Here is a 17,322-nt window from a genome sequence, read left to right as displayed (position 1 = left end):
ATTTGTCTACACTACAAAATGCTCACCAGTAAGCATCTGTCACCAAACTTATTACAATATTATTGACTATATTCTCTATATTATACTTTGGATTCCGTGACTAATTTACAACTGGAGTCTGTACCTCTTAATCCCCGTAAAACAGCCACCAGTTTGTTCTCTGTGTATTTCTGAGTTAATTTTTTTGTTTGGTCATTTTTTAGATTCCACATAAAAGTGAAATTGTATAGTATTTCTTTCTTTGACTTATTTCATGTAGCATAATACCCTCTAGGTCCATACATGTTACAAATGGCAAAATTTCTTTTTTTAAATGGCTGAGTAACATTCCATTGTATACATATATACACATATTATCCATTCATCTGTTGACAGGCACTTAGATTTTTCCGTATCTTGGCTATTGTAAATAATGCTGCAGTTAACACAAGGATGCATGTATCATTTTGAATTAGTGCCATCAGTTTTTTTCAGGCAGATAAGCAGAGGTGGAATTACTGGACTGTGTGGTATTTCTATATTTTAATTTTTTGAGGAACTGCCATACTATTTTCCATAGTATCTGCACCAATTACATTCCCACCAACACTGCATAATGGTTCCCTTTTCCACACATTTGCCAACACTTGTTATTTCTTGTCTTTTTGATACTAGCCATTCTGACAGGCGTGAGGTGATACCACACTGTGGTTTTGATTTGCATTTCCCTGATGGTTAGAGAGACATTGAGCATCTTTTCATTGTCTGTTGGCATTTGTATCTTATGTTTGAAGAAATATTTCTTCAGGTCCTCTAACCATTTTTAAATCAGATTGTTTTCATTGGTGTTGAATTGTAGGGTTCTTTACATGCTTTGGATATTAACCATTTATCAGGCTTATCATTTGCAAATAGGTTCTTCCATTCAGTATGCTGCCTTTTTGTTTTGTTGATGGTTTCCTATACTGTGCATAAGCTTTTTACTTCAATGTAATTCCCATAACTTATTTTTTCTTCTGTTTCCCATGTCTGAAAACAGATCCAAAAAATATAGCTAAGACTGATGTCCAAGAGTTTAGTGCCTATGTTTTCTTTTAAAAGAGTTTTATGGTTTCAGATCTTACATTTGGGATTTGGGTCTTTAATCCATTTTGAATTGTTTTTATGATGTAAGAAAGTGGTCCAGTTTTCCCAGCACCATTTATTGAAGAGATCTTTTCCCCTGTGTATTCTTGCCTTTGTTGTAAACTAATTAGCTGTACAAGTATGGATTTATGCTGGAGCTCTGTATTCTGTTCCATTGATCTGTGTGTCTGGTTTTACAAAATTTTAATCTCCACACCCAACATGGAGCTTGAACTCATTACCTCAAAATCAAGAGTCACATGCTCCTCTGACCAAGCCAGCCAGTCACTGCCTCCTGTGTTTTGGTGCCAGTACCATATAGTTTTGATTACTGTAGCTTTGTAGTGTAGTAAATCTGGGATTGTGCAGCTTTGTTCTTTTTCAAGATTGCTTTAGCTCTTCAGGGTGTTCTGTGGTTCTATACACATCTTAGAATTTTAGTTCTGTGAAAACTACTACTGGTGTTTTGATAGGGATTGCATTGAATCTGTGAATTGCTTTGAGTTGAACAGACATTTTAACAATATTAGTTCTTTCAATCCACGAACATGGAGTATATTTACATTTATCTGTGTCATCTGCACTTTCTTTTATCAGTGTCTTAGAGTTTTCAGAGTCTTTAACTTCTTTGGTTAAATTTATTCCTACATATTTTATTCTTACATAGTTGTAAGTAGGGCTTTTTAAATGTTTACTTATTTATTATGAGAGAGAGCACAAGCACAGGAGGTGTAGAGAGAGAGGGGGGAGAGAATCCCAAGCAGGCTCCACACTGTCAGCACAGAGCCCAATAGAGGGCTCAATCCCACAAACCATGAGACCATGACCTGAGCCAAAATCAGAGTCAGACACTTAAACCACTGGAGCCACCCAGGCGCCCCAGTGGGATTTTCTGAATTTCTCTTTGCACTCATTTTAGTGTATAGAGACCCAATTGATTTTTGTACATTAACTTTCTATCCTGTAGCTTTAGTGAATTCATTTATTCTAATTGTTTTATAGTGGAGTCTTGAGGGCTTTCTAAAAATACTATGTCACTTGAAAATAGTGACAGCTTTCCTTCCTCCTTGCCAATCTGGATGGCTTTTCTTTTTCTTGTCTGATTGCTGTGGTTATGACTTCCAGTACTTATGTTGAATATAAGTGGCATGAGAGGACATCCTTGTCTGTCTTGTTCGAATCTCAGTCGAAACGCTTTCAACTTCTCTACACTGAGTTTGATGTTACTTGTTGGCTTGTCATTTCTGGACTTTACTATGTTGAGGTATGCTCCCTCTATACTCACTTTATTGACAGTTTCTATGAATGGATGTTGAATTTTATCAAATGCTTTTTCTGCGTCTGTTGAGATGATCATATGATTTTTATCCTTCATTTTGTTAATGTGCTATTAGATTTTCTGACATTGAACCATCCTTACATTCCCTGGAACAAATCCTACTTGGTCATGATGAATGATCCTTTTAATGTATTGTTGAATTCAGTTTGTTGATATTTTGTTGAGGAATGTTGTAATCATGTTTATCAGATATCTGCCTGTATGTGCTTTTTCTACTTTGTAGTGCCTGTGGTTCTTGGTATCATGAATTTGGAAGGATTCCTTCCTCTTCAGTGTTTTGGAATAGTTTCAGAAGAATAGGTAGTAACACTTCTTGAAATGTTTGGTACAACCTATCTGTAAAACCATCTGATCTAGGACTTGTTTGTTTGTTGGGAGTTGTTGGATTTTTTTTGTTGGTTGGGTAGTTTTGTTTTTTTTTTTTTTTTTACTAACTCCGTTTCATTAGTAGTGTTCACTCTGTTCAGATTTTGTTTCTTCCTAATTCATTTTTGGTATTTTTCTGGGAATTTATCCATTTCTTTTAGGTTGTCCAGTTTGTTGGTGTATAGTTTTTCCCAGTAGTCTCATAATCCTTTCAATTTTGTGGTGTTGGTTATTTGTCATTCCTGATTTTGAATCCTCTTTTATTGTAAGTCTGGCTATAGGTTTATCTATTTTGCTTATTTTTTCAAAGAACCAGTTCTAGTTTCATTGGTTATTTTTTTTTCTCATTTCTTAAGTCTGTATTTCATTTATTTCTGTTATCTTATCTCTTACCTTCTACATTTCAACTTCATTTCTTCTTTTTCTAGTTTGTAAGGCTAGATTGAGATTTTTCTTGTTTCTTGAGGTAGGCTTGTACTGCTCTAAACGTCCCTTTTATTTATATAAAAGTTTTATTTTGAGAGCAAGTCGGGGAGGGGCATAGAATTCCAAGCAGACTCCATGCTGTCAGCACAGAGCCTGAGGCGGGGTGTGAGATCATGACCTGAGTTGAATTCTAGAGGTGGATGCTTAACTGTCTGGCCACCCCGGTGGCCCTCCAAACTTCCCTTTTAGGACTGCTTTTGCTGCATCCCAAATATTTTCACCTGTTTTAACATTTGCATGTGTCTCAAGTATCTTTTTAATTTCCTTGACCCATTGGTTGTTCAGTAGCTTCCATGTGGTTTTTTCCCCTGTAATGTTTTTAAAGATTTTATTTTTTAATGTAATTTCTACACCAGTGTGTGGCTTTAACTCACAACCCTGAGATTAAAAGTCACATGCTCTATTGTCTGAGCCAGTCAGGCACCCCTCTGTAATTGATTTCTAGTTTCATAGTGTTGTAGTCAGAAAAGATGCTAGATAGGACTTCAATCTTAAGTTTACTTGTTTTGTGGCCTCACACATGAGGTATCCTGGAGAATGTTCCATGTGCACTTGAATGTGTGTTCTACTTTTGGATGGAATATTCTGTGTATCTATTAAGTGCATCTGATCTATTATGTCGTCCAAAGCTAACGTTTCCTTATTGCATTTCTGTGTAGATGGATGATCTCTCATTGATGTAAATGGGGTGTTAATGTCCTCTACTATCATTACTATTCATTTCTCCCTGTAGGTCTGTTAACAAATTGCTTTATATATCTAGATGCTCCTGTTGGATGCATGGATATTTACAATTGTCATATCTTATTGTTGGATTGATCCTTTTATCATTAGGCAATGCCCTCTTTGTCTCTTGTTAGAGTCTTTGTTTTAAGGTATACTGTATCAGGGGCCCCTGGGTGGCTCAGTCAGTTAAGTGTAGGACTTCCGCTCAGGTCATGATCTTGCAGTTCCTGAGTGCAAGCCCCACATCTGGCTCTGTGCTGACAGCTTGGAGCCTGGAGCCTGCTTCAGATTGTGTCTCCCTCTCTCTCTGCTCCTCTGCTCACACTTTGTTTCTCTCGCTCTCAAAATAAACATTTAAAACAATTTAAAGTATACTGTATCATTTAAGTGTTGCTAGTGCAGCTTTTTTTTTTTTGCTTCTATTTGCATGGAATGTAATTTTCCTCCCTTCACTTTCAGTCCTCATGTGTCTTTCCTTTTTTAATATTTATTTTTGAGACAGACCACAAGCATGTGAGGGGCAGGGAGAGAGGGAGACACACAATCTGAAACAGGCTCCAGGCCCTGAGCGGTCAGCCCAGAGCCTGACATGGGTCTCAAACCCACAAACCACGAGATCATGACCTGAGCTGAAGTCGGTTGCTCAACCTACTGAGCCACGCAGGTGCCCCAGTCTGAATGTGTCTTTCGGTCTGAAGGGAATCTCTTGTAGGCAGCATATAGATTTTTAATCCAGTCACCCTATCTTTTTTGATTGGGATATTTAATCCATTAACGTTTAAAGTAATTATTGACAGGTATGTGTTTATTACCATTTTGCTGTTTTCTTTCTTGTTGTTTTTGTAGTTTCTTCCTCTCTTCGCTTGTGGTTTGATGGCTTTCTTTAGACTTATGCTTGGATTCCTTTCTGTTTACTTTGTGTATCTATTATAGGTTTTCAGTTGGTGGTTACCATGAGGTTCATATACAACATCCTACATACATAACAGTCTATTTTCAGTTGATGTTTAAGTTTAAACACACTGTAAAAGCACTACATTTTATTTCTTCAAGTTTTATGTATATGGTGTCACAGTTTACATTTTTATTTTGTGTAATTATTAGAGATAGAACTGATTTTACTAGGTCTTTTAAACTTCATATTAGTTTCACAAGTTTTTGCTCTACCATCTCTATCAAAGCCAGATGTTACGGGGGCTTTGTCTTCCTGATGCAGATTTCTGGAGCAGTCAAGGGGGGAGGTGGGGGCACTCAATGTGATCCCCTCACTCCTCAGGGAGGACCTCTACACCTGTGATGGCCCTCTTGGTTGTGAGTTGCCATACCATGTAACTGGTTCCCTACCATGTCTCTGCTCCTGTTTGCTTATCTCAATGTGGCTTTTTTTTACTGTGGAAGAGTCATTCTGCTAATCGAGTCATTTTCTGAATGAGCTGCATTTCGTGTAGTTGTTGCGTGGAGTGTATCTGTGGGAGGAGGTGAGATCCTCCTACTGTACCATGTTCCATGGTCATCTTGTCATTAAGAAAATTTTGCCTTCTGTATTTCTTACAGGATGTCTAGAGTACCATCTAGAGTCTTCAGATTGCATCTGAATCAGCCAGATTCAGGTTGCATTTTTTCATTTTTTGGCAAGACTTTCATAGGTGATGGTGTGATCTTCTATCTAGAGGCACAGAGTATCTGGTTATATTTGTGTGACATGAGGCAGCCACAGATGCCCAATGCTTAGACCTCTTAGTTTACTAGAAGTTGAAGAATGTTGTTAGAATCCTATCAGCCCTTTATACACTAGAATACTTGTATAAAGAGAAAATTCCTGTCTACTATTAGGTACCCAATGGTAGTTGGTAGAGGGGAAAAATATGTATCTTCCTGTTGAATGTGTTGATTCTCTGGCTTACTCCAATGGTGGTATTAACACTAACATTCATTTTTAATCATTAAGGAATTCTTTTATGTTTTCTTGTTACAGCCATAAAATATGAACAGAATGTTACATTTCAGCCCGGACTTTATCAGGTCTCTTTTAAAGTTCTTTTTCCTACACTGTTTCCTCTGGTGTGAATTTTTCTATTTGTCTTTTTTTTTTTAATTTCTGTTGGTTCACCCCATTTGTCTGGTGGTACTTAATTATCAATTTACATTTAAGTAGGCTTGAGTTTCCAGTGTTGTGTTTCCTCTGCTTTGTGTAAACAGAGGACTGTTTTACTGACAGTCTTTTTGTGGGGACTCTTTTTTCCTTAGGTTTCTTTATTTAGGTGGGGAGAGGGGCAGAGAGAGGGAGAGAGAATCTCAAGCAGGCTCCACGCTGTTAGCACAGAGCCTGATTTTCTGGGGTTCAATTTCACGAAGTGCAAGATCATGGCCTGAGCCAAAATCAAGAGTCGGACACTCAACTGACTGAGCCATCCAAGGACCCCTCTGATTGGGGACTTCATGGAAGCTCCTTGTGGGACATCCAGGACTATGAATATTGATCTGCAATTTCATCCAAGAGAAAAGGTAAGGAGATGATAGACTGTTGCTTCTCTAAATGCCTTCCTTTGGGATCAAAATAAGAATTCTAAGCCTTGGCTCTCACAATTTGGTTTCTTCCATTTTCTTGAGATTTTTCTTTGGTAGAAATGCTTTCTGCTCTTGTACTCTGCGTACGGCAATAAATATAGGGAGTGAGAGCTTTCTCTGTAAAGGCCTTCAATCACCCTGATTTGGTCCTGTTAGTAATTCTACACCCAAAGCCCTCTGTGTGATTTCTGCATGCTGACTTTGCTCCCATCTCCTCTGGGGCCCTTTAGTCTAAGCTGGCTTTTCCAGAAACTCCGGCCTTGTTTCTTTGCCCTTAAAGGTCGTCCATTTTGATTAAGTAGGATTTTACTTTAGAATGATTTTAAGAGCAGTGAAAGGGAAGTGTGTGTACAGTTTGCTATAAATATCGGCCTTTTTATAAGTATTCTCTGGAAAAAAACAAAACTCTTTTTAGCCAGCTTAATATTTCCTAAATACAAATTAATATTTCCTAAATCTGCTTGACATTGGTACTAAATTTAAAACTTCTGGTTATGAATTATTTGCATAGTTTTAACCTCACGAAAAGAAATCATATCTTAGTCTTCTACATGTATTCCATGTTTATAAAAAGTGATCTAAATACAGAAATATATACTACCAGAAAAATATTTTTAAATCAAAACCAATTACTGGATGTAAATTAAAAAATCAAAACCAGTTATATTTTTAATAAGTTTCTCATTTAAGGGAAAGTAGCTGCATGATTTTGTAGTCAAAACTGAAACTTTTCCATTTTCTTGGGGAAAAATGTTTTAATTTAATCCTTAGAAACCAAGACTTTATGTCACAGGTAGTACAGATTAAATTACTGTACCTCAGACTGAGATTAAGACTACAGTAAAATGAATTTCAGAACAAGAATAGAAATACTGACTTTGCTTAAATGACTAACATTCATTCTGAATGCCAAATCTTTACAAATTCAAGGTCATTTAGAAATGTCAGACAGACATATAGTTCAAGTTAGTGAAATTAAGGTCTACTTTCTCTTAAAAATCATTTCAAAATAAGGGAAAAATACATGTTTTTTGGATGAAATTAGGAGATATTTCTAACCCCTAGTCACAAAATATAAAGCAGAAAGTAGATGTTAAAATGATAAATGATCTGTTTATGTGCTAAGTGACTTCAGTGCCACATGCCTGCAGAGAGATACTGAAGACAGGCAACCCAGTTCACCCAAGGAAGTTCTAAGAACTGAAGATCCCAGGTACTGAGGCTGGGATAAGGCAGGGGACTGAGTGGGGATTGTTTTAAAATGTGGGGTACAGAAAAGATGGGACTCTCGGATTACTTTCCAGTGAACTGGCACAGAGATGACTGCTTCTGCCGCCCCACCCCTGGCCTAAGAGACAGAAGGGAGAAGAGGGGTGTGTATAGTCTCTGGAGAAGCTAAATCAGAGACTGAACTGGAGAAAAAGAAGCACAGATGGGTGCGGGGCGGGGGAGGGAGGGGGGAATGGAGACTGAATGCTGACTGGCTGGTGAGTTTCTCTCTTCAACCCCATTCTGCTTCAGAACACAGGTATATTTATGAATCTCCACCCTGTTTTACCAGCAGAAATCAGAGGATCCCTCTCTGAAGAAAATGAACCCACCCAGAAGACCCCCTGGTGAGGTCAGCTGGCCTGCATGTTGACAGGCTCTCTCCCCTCAGAGATTCCAAAGAGTTTTTTTCTTATCTTGTAAAATATACAGCGTAAGAATTCCCTGACATTTGAAGAAAGTCATGAGAGACTAAAACAAAGGAAAAAGGAGGAAGTAAAGGCATAAAAGCATTATATGGCAAACAGAAAATAACTTTATCATTCATATCTTTAGAGAGAGGAGAAGATGCATCTGGGCACGCGCGCGTGCACACACACATTTTTCCCCCCAGAGAATGGTGGAGGGTGGGGGGGAGGGAGGGAAACAGCTTTCAGAGATTAAAACCAGAAGCTGAAGTTTCATTAAAGAGGTTGAAAAATATTTCTGAAAGCAGGCAGAAAAATGAGAGACAGAAATAAGAGGGGAAAAAATTGAGATCACAGTATGAGCCTGGGAGCTCCAAAGAGGGAGAAAAAAACGTTTCCCAGGACTGACAAAGATGAGCTTCTGGCTGGAATGGGCCAACACAAATTCACCTTGGTGAAGTCTGGGAGTACCAGAGGTAAAGAACAAAATGTTCCACTGGAGAAAATAGTAGGTCACAGGGTAAGGACTGGGAAACAGAATAGCCACTCACTTTAAACCTAGAAATGGAACCCTATAAATTCTCATGAAAATTATTTCTAGTCCAGAATTTTATGCCCAGGAAAAATACCAAGTGGAAGGGTTTTTGAAATATGTGTTCCATGAAAACAAAACTGAATCCATGGGATCTAAACATAAGGGTTCTATCACGGAACAGATACGACTTACAGTGAAGCAGAAAGATGGAAGGGTCAGGAACTAATGGAGAGAGAATCTAGATAACAAGATTATCTAGATAGAGTCGTCAGGCAGAAGAACAGATGAAGGCATTTTACAGAGTTGTTGGAAAGCGTGAGAAGGCTTTAAGTTTTGAAGAAGAATGAAGAAAGCTGTGCCAGGGAAATAAAAAAGTGGTATGTCTTGTGGTTCGGCAGTATTTACACAGACAGCATGATGAAAACACTGAATGTGCATAGAACCAGAACTCTGCAATAGCCGCCCAGAGAGGGCTGGGGACCAATTAAGACGAGGGGTGGGGCAGAGCAGTCCTGGAGGTGAGAACTAAGATGCTCATTTCCTTAATGAAAAGAGACACAGGGAGTGAATGAAATAGCAGCAGCACCTACATATGTTTAGCTATTCGGTGATACAGAGCAGGGGGGGAGGGTGTCTCTGGAAAACCTGACTCACAGGGAGAGAACATGGTGGAAGGACTGTATTAACAAGTTTCTTAGAACTGCTGTCTAAGCCATTATTCATGCATTCCTTTCCATAGAGGTTTATTAATTAAATCATTATAGAAGCAGCATCTAGGACATATAAATAAGTCTGAACTCTATAGCAAATATTATTTCATGATTCTGCTTTCCTGAGGAGATATTTTAGCAAAGCTAATGTAATCAGAAACGTGGTTGTTTTAAAGGAATGAAACACTGAAGAAGGGAAGCCAGGACCCAGCTGTGCTAGTGGACGGTGCTGGGTTTATGAGGTTCGCGGAGGTATAAGAGCAGAAAGGTCACCGGGTGCAGAGCCCGGAGCCAGAGAACACTGGTTCTCTTACTAGGAGTTCTTTTTATGGATTCTCAACTTCTGTGGGTTTCTTGGCCTATAGAGATACATAAAATGTTATGTCCTAGCCTGAGTCTCCTCCCTGGTCAGACATCACTTGTATATATGCATGCACAATGCTGCCAACACATATGCTTCACAGCTATAGACTGAGCGGAGTATAAATGGCACGGCCAGAGAAAGCTCGCTGCTGATCTCAATACAAAATTGTTGTCCATAACCGTAATACAGGGTTACTAGTTTATAACCTTCAAGTGTTTTGTTTTTTTTTTTTTTTTTAATTAAGTAGACTCTGCTCAACACGGAGCTTGAACTCACCACCCTCAGATCAAGTGTCGCATTCTCCACCAACTGAGCAGCCAGGCGCCCTCTAACTTTAAAGTTTTAACTTGCAGGAATAATGTAGTTTAATTTCTTGCATACTTAACTGAAATTTGCAGGCCAAGATCAATATGATAAATACATTTAAATAAAAACATATTTAAATCTTTATCAGCAATTCACTGTTAAACAAGGAATCTACTTAACATAAAACAAACTTAAGGACCTACCAACCATTAAATCCTATATACAGATCCAAGTCCATCAAGGCAGCTGCTGCTTCCTTGGTACCGTCAAATGAATGCACCTAAGAACATACAGGCGTCGTTTTATTTAATAATCATACTTTCTTTAAAAATCCTGAATTCCATTAATTAGACTTTCTAAGGAAAAGTATAGGTGCATTAGGATACTTTTTGGACCAGAGGGTTTCAGATGTGGTGGCCCCTACAATTTTTATTTTCAATTCAAATCTCACAATTTTAATGGGTCACCATCTCCAAAGATGTGAAGCACGAGGGGACATGGCCGCCTAGAATTTCTGTGGCTGTGCGATGGCTCTGCAGTAGCTCCAGGAAGGGGAATTGGATGTAGGAGCCACATTCTTAGGCAAAAGCATGAAGAAAAGTTAGAAATGTTATAAAAACCATATAAAGTAAATCTTAAAATGTCGAGTTTTTATGATGTTAGAGGATACTTTTTTCTAGAAATGACTTTTAAAAGTTTTAAGCAGATCTAGGAAGAGTTGTGAGAATGCTACTACTAAACTTAATTGTTAGACAGTAATCCTCTCAGTAGGCAAAAAGGAAGATGGTCGTATTCTTCAAAGATGTAAGGATGAAAAGCATAGTTTTTCACACTTTGGATATATTTATGTAATCTAAAAAATAACACTTCTTTAAATATGCCTAACAAGTAATGTCATTAATCTGTTACTACAGTATCCAGAGTTGGAATCCACTATGGATAACATGTTTCTGAAAAAATAAAACTGCATTACACCACTGCCCAAAAGGCCTTATTCTCCCCTCAGCACTTCCAACTGACTAGTAAATATATCCTCCATTAATATCAAAGTAATTTTAAATATAACTCTTTATAAGCCATTTCAGAAAATTAGTTATTTTTTATTTGGCAATCTCTTTTTAAAGATTTAAAAAAAAATTTTTTTTTTTAAATTTATTTCTGAGAGAGAGAGAGAGAAAGCGAGCAAGTGAGCATGAGCAGGGGAGGGTCAGAGAGCAAGGGAGACACAATCTGAAGCAGGCTCCAGGCTCTGAGCTGGCTGTCAGCACAGAGCCCGATGCGGGACTCGAACCCATGAACTATGAGATCATGACCTGAGCCGAAGTCAGATGCTTAACCGACTGAGCCACCCAGGCACCCCAAGATTTTATTCTTAAGTAATCTCTACACTGAATGTGGGGCTCAAACTTATAACCTCAAGATCAAGAGTTGCATGTTCTACTGATTGAGCCAGCCAGGTGCCCCTTGGCAATCTCTTTTTTTGATAAAAGTCAAACATTTAGGTTGGATTTGCTGCTAAGTAACTTCTTAGAAATATAGCAAATGGGCTAAGAGGTAGAACCATTAATCCCAAGGGCATTAATGAAAGCCTTTAAGCCTCTCTTAGTTCCCAAGTACAGTTCCTGAAGAAAGGTCAGTAAACTATAGATAAAAATGTGCACAGTAATATCAACACCACAGTAATGCAGAAAACATGATCACCAGCACTAGGCAACATGGAGCAGAAGCTAAGACCTTGAGAAAATAGAGATGAAGCTATCCAAGCAGCATAGGAGGGTATACAGTTAGTGCTCAGCGCCACTTCCTCTTTCTTTAGTTGGGCTAGTGTAACTGATTTTATACACCTGGGCAACAAACAGCCTTTCTGCTGGAGGCTAGTGAGGCTCTTCTGAAACCAACGTGAAAAGCTGTACAACTGAGCATTTTTCTGAGGCAGGTTTTCCAAAGAACCCATGATCCAAAAAAGATTTCAAGAACACTGCCATGGATACCTGAGCTAAGTGGTGGGCAGATAATGTTTATGGGAACTGTGTCAGGACTAGTGGTTGAAGTGACCACACAGAATATAGGGTAGAAGCAGATTCCAAAAAGGAGTCTGTAATCAGAGTGCTAAGTTTATACAGTTGACAAGAAATTAAGAAGGCAAACCTGAGGTGAATATTAAAATATTTTAAGATATTAAAATTAGTTTATATTTTGCTCAGAATTTAAAATGAAAAACACTGAAGAGGCTGATGGAAGAGGCAGAGAAAAAGAGTATCACCCACACTATTAAAATGTAGGAGTAAATTCATGGGGTTTTCTTGTGAACAGAATTCTTTATCATTCTGTACTCTGAACAAAATAAATGTAATTAAATGTGTGTGATTTAGGTCTGTATTACATCTGGCCCATAGATTTAATAGTAAATGTATATATCTCAACGAGAGCGGGAAGAACGGTCATAACTTTACTGCAGATACTGGAATTACTTCAGAAGCACTAGAGGTAACAAGGCAGCTTCTGCGCATCCTTTATTCAAACAGCTCTTCTACTCACCACTCCACCCACACACCGATCTCGGTTCCTTTTCATTATGTCTGTAAATTAGAAACAAACAACTTTTGGCAAATACCTTGCTAATTTCTGCAAAATTCTTAAATTCTAAAGGAGATTTTAGCTTCAACTCACCCAAAAATTCAGCATGTGAGTTCCGACAGTGAAGAAACATTGGTAATTTTGTTTGTTCTGCCAGTTCAAACTGTTTTTCAAAATATCTGCATAATGCGAAAAAAATTACCTTGTTAATTTTATTTAAGAGAAATATATGAGAATTCTTATGAGAAAAATAATTGTGTTTGTGTGTGTGTGTGTGTGTGTGTATTAAAGGACTTTGATTATCTAGGAGATTATAGGAGAGAAGTAGTGAATTCAGAGGTTTAAAATACAGCTGGCTTAGCCAAAGGCTTTGATAATTATCACATACGTCTTCCTGAAAAGGACACTTCATTTTCTGAGATTACAAACTTATTTTTAAAAGTGTTTGTTAGTGGGACACCTGGGTGGCTCAGTCGCTTAAGGGTCTGGCACATTTCACAGTTAGTGAATTCAAGCCCTGACTCGGGCTCTCTGCTGTCAGCACAAAGCCCTCTTGGATTCTCTACCCGCGTTCTCACCCCACCGCACCCCTCCCCTGCCCCTTCCCCACTCATGTGCTTTCTCTCTCTCTCAAGTTTAAAAAAAATTAATGTTTGTTAGCTTTCCATTATAATTTCTAGGTAAATGAGCACTTTAACTAATGATCACTAGAAATAAAGAGCTATATGTAACGTTTACAGTGGTGGGAGCTGTTCCTTCAAATACACTCGTAACCAGCTCTTCTGCCACGCCCCAGCAGATGAAGCAGACCCCCTCCCATCACCTGTGGGACCCCTCCCCGCAGCACGTGTTGGTGGGGAGTGTACCACCAGCCTCTTGCCTGGAGAGCTCGCTGAGCACCGTCAGTGGGAGTCCATTTGCTCCAGCAAGAGGCCAGGCAAAGCTTTATACCCCGTGTTTTCCATGTTCTGTTATACAAGAAATTATTAGCACTAAACACAGGATTTATTACATAAATATACACAAAAACTAAAACACTATTTTTCAAAGATCTGAAAATTACACGATAAAATGGTAGCCCTGAATGTTTGAGTTTAGAAGGGGTTCCAAGTGCCACATACCATTATCTCATTTGACCCACAAAATAACCCTAGAATAGGACGAGCTGGTGTCAAGAGTACTAGGACCTCATCCAAGATCACAGCGCACAGCGGGACAAACGTGAAGCCAGAACTTCAGTCCCTAAGTCCAGGTTCCAGCCAAAATGACCACAGTTGTATTCAAAGCAGCCTTTTCCTGGTCCCACAGCATAACAGCCACAGATATAACGGGGTGGGCGCTCCGCGTCTCCTCACTCAGCACAGTGCTCACTAGTTCTCAGTCACGGTCATGCGGTTAAAATAAAACCAGTAGGTACAGATAGTAAGTGCCTTATTCCAGGCACCTTGATTTTAGGGAATAATTTCCCTGTGTTTCACTTAAATCTCTCTTGCTATATTTTCTGCCATCTTGTCTCCTTGAAGTATAGGACAACAATTTTCCTGAAGTACCCCTTTGTACTCTTGAAAATGCTAAATTTTATTTCTTTCATTTTCTTTTTGAAGTTTATTGCTTTATCTTGGCCGGGGGAGAGTGGAGGGAGAGACAGAGAGAATCCCAAGTAGGCTCTGCACTGTCAGCACACGGCTTGAACTATGAACCATGAGATCGTAACCTGAGCTGAAACCAAGAGTCGGACGCTTAACTGACTGAGCCACCCAGGCACTAAATTTTAAAATGAGAAATAGAAATGTACTTAAATAGTTTTCATAAAGTTGGTGGTCTTTGTCTTTATTACCCAATGTTTCGATTTTTATTTTATTAATATTTTTTAAAACATTTTTTCCTTTTTTGAGAGACAAAGCATGAGCATGAGCAGGGGAGGGGCAGAGAGGGAGGCACAGAATCCGAAGCAGACTTTAGGCTCTGAGCGGTCAGCACAGAGCCCGAGGCGGTGCTCGAACTCTGGAACAGAACCGTGAGATAATGACCTCAGCCAAAGTCGGGTAATTAAATGACTGGGCCCTCCAGGCACCTCTGTTTATTTTAAATATTTATTTTGAGGGAGTGAAAAAGAGAGTGAGCAGGGGAGGGGCAGAAAGAAAGGGCGACAGAAAATCCCAAGCAGGCTTGGCACTGTCAGCACAGAGCCTGTCGTGGGGCTTGAACTCTCAAACTGTGAGATCATGACCTGAGCAGAAATCAAGAGTTGGATGCTTAACTGACTAAGCCACTCAGATGCCCCCACTATATTTACGTTTTTAAATCACCTTTTCAGATTCTGCTGGGCTAGAATAAGCAAAAATAATTTAACAAAGTGCTGAAATTTCACAGTGTAGGAAATAGCAATGAAATCTTGAAAGAAAAGTTACTGTTTCCATAACTTCTAAAATAATACAAATGTCAGCAATTAAGTGTGCTGCAGTCATTACATAAACTTTGCCATGTATCTGGCTTCTGGCTACACACCACACACCCTTTGTGCTCCCCACTCTACACGGATCATTTCTTTTACATACAACTCCATGTACAAAGCCACACAACCAAGCCACAGATTTACAGAGTCTAATGATCACCTTGGAAATAAGCCTGCGTCTCACAGAGCGGGCAAAAGTACAAATCACGAAAATAACAGATGCTCAAGCAGCACGCCTATGGAATTTTGCATAATATGAGAAAAGAAAGGTCCATGTGCTCAAACTAGGTCGGTGTCTTAAGGGGCCAGTTAGTTATTCCTAATGACAAAAACTGAGAATAACTGGTGCTTGACATTATAAAACTACTGTCTTTTAAGGAAAAAAAAAAACCCCAAAAAACAATACCCGTCATGGTAACTAGAAATAGCGTAAGTTCAAAGGCAGGAACTGGCACCTATCAAGAGACATCTCTGCTTTGATTTTTTTTTCTTAGCTCACATACGAAAACCACTATTTACTTGAGTTAGATTTGCTCATTTTAGTGAAGCTGCAATTGCTTCTAATTGTAATACCGCTTCTTACATTTTAGAGTCAACAATAAAGGACAGGGCTTGAAAAGGTCAGCTTCAGAATTGCGGCCATTAGTAACGAGGACTGCGGCGACTCCACAACACCCAGGGCGTCACTGCAGTGTACCCTGACCCACGGTGGCAAGCCCTCCTCGGGACTGGCTGATGGCAAGGGCAGCCTCAGTCTCTCCCCTCTGAGGTTCCCTAAATCCCAAACAATTATCTTGAAATCTTGTCTGATGTTGGATTTCTTTTTTGCACAGTGTTACCATTTTGAAGCCCCAAGAAAAATCCCAAAGCAAATTCTTCCCACTCAAGTGAACCCAGCTGTACACTTGCAACAAGAAAAGAGAATGTGGCTTGCAGCAGAGAAACTGAAAATGCAGGGAATGCTTAAAGGGTAACCCTTCCATGATGGAATCAGCCTTCTCTCAGTTTCCTGATTGTTTTTCCCCTCTGTAAAAAACGCTTTCCAAAAACCCCAAAGAAAAAGGACAGCCAGTATTTTCAAATATTTCTAAGAATAACACAATTGCCAGAATATACTGAACACTTACTTTGTGCCAGGGATATTATTCCAAATGTTAAGAAGAGTAGGTGGTAGTATACCCATTTTAACGATGAAGAAATTGAGATTTACAAAGAGACATATAGCTACCAAATGGCAGTTGTGATTCCAACCCGAAGCCGGTGATTCCAAAGATAACTACTTTTAGCACTGTTATATACTGCCTTTACTGCCCATTATTCCTCAGATGTTATTTTTTAGACACCCTGTCTACTGCACATTAGTTTTGTCTGGCCTACTATCACACCACTTCCCATTTTTCTCTTCTCATAAATCTTTTTCCTGACTGCATTTTTAAATAAAAAAGAAAAACAACAAATCACACACTGGTTAACTTTCCAGGATGGTATCAAAGTAACAGCTCAAAATCTAAGTTCTTCCAAGAAAAGATCCAACAGTAAAAGCTGCATTATAAACTTTATATCCATGCCATCTACAGGAATTAGAAAGGACCCTTTCCTCCTTATTAAAAACTCCGTGAACATTCCCTGAGTACCTACCGCGTGCTGAGAGCAGTGCTGTGGGAACTACAACATGAACACGACTCGGCGTGTGCCGCTGAAGAGCCCAGAGGCTAGCCTGTGGTGGGGCGGGAAGGGGTAGCGGCTCTCGGCACAGGGCGCCGCAGGGAGCGCGGAAACCAGCCCAGCCACTGCGTGCAGAGCCGCGGCTGCAGGGGGCCAGCAGATGCAGGGGGGCAACAGGTGGAAGATGGGCCTTTGTTTCCATAACAGTCCACATAGGATTACTACCAGTGTGGTTTGTTTTGTTTTTGTTTTTTTTTTACTAAATCATTTGATATTTTAAAATTAAAAAAAATCTCAGATTGAACTGCCCATCTTTTCAAACCAGACTTCAGTCTGTCCTTAGCTTCACTCTGGAAGAGGCCTCACTCACATCTCCTCACCTTATTGGCAAAGCCTTCCCTGACTCCCCAGGGAAGTCCTTCTCCACTACTGGCCTACACCTTTT

The 17,322-nt window shown here is 39.3% G+C and overlaps 1 protein-coding gene across 2 annotated transcripts in view; it reads right to left on the bottom strand.

The window, feature by feature from the left end:
- Positions 1 to 17,322, bottom strand: part of TATDN1 (TatD DNase domain containing 1) — a 45,624-nt gene that overhangs the window by 7,039 nt on the left and 21,263 nt on the right. For both annotated transcript variants that reach the window (XM_039232022.1, XM_039232023.1), the window contains exons 7-9: positions 12,851 to 12,936; positions 12,719 to 12,759; positions 10,384 to 10,460 (exon numbers count right to left, since the gene is read on the bottom strand). In XM_039232022.1, the coding sequence (XP_039087953.1) occupies positions 10,384 to 10,460; positions 12,719 to 12,759; positions 12,851 to 12,936 (204 nt within the window). The remainder of the gene's footprint in view (positions 1 to 10,383; positions 10,461 to 12,718; positions 12,760 to 12,850; positions 12,937 to 17,322) is intronic.

The sequence above is a fragment of the Hyaena hyaena genome, unplaced genomic scaffold (genome assembly GCF_003009895.1).
Source record: "Hyaena hyaena isolate Hyena2069 unplaced genomic scaffold, ASM300989v1 scaffold_62, whole genome shotgun sequence".
Lineage (NCBI taxonomy): Eukaryota > Metazoa > Chordata > Mammalia > Carnivora > Hyaenidae > Hyaena > Hyaena hyaena.
Note: the sequence above shows the minus strand (reverse complement) of the source record. Positions and strands in the feature narration are given on the sequence as shown.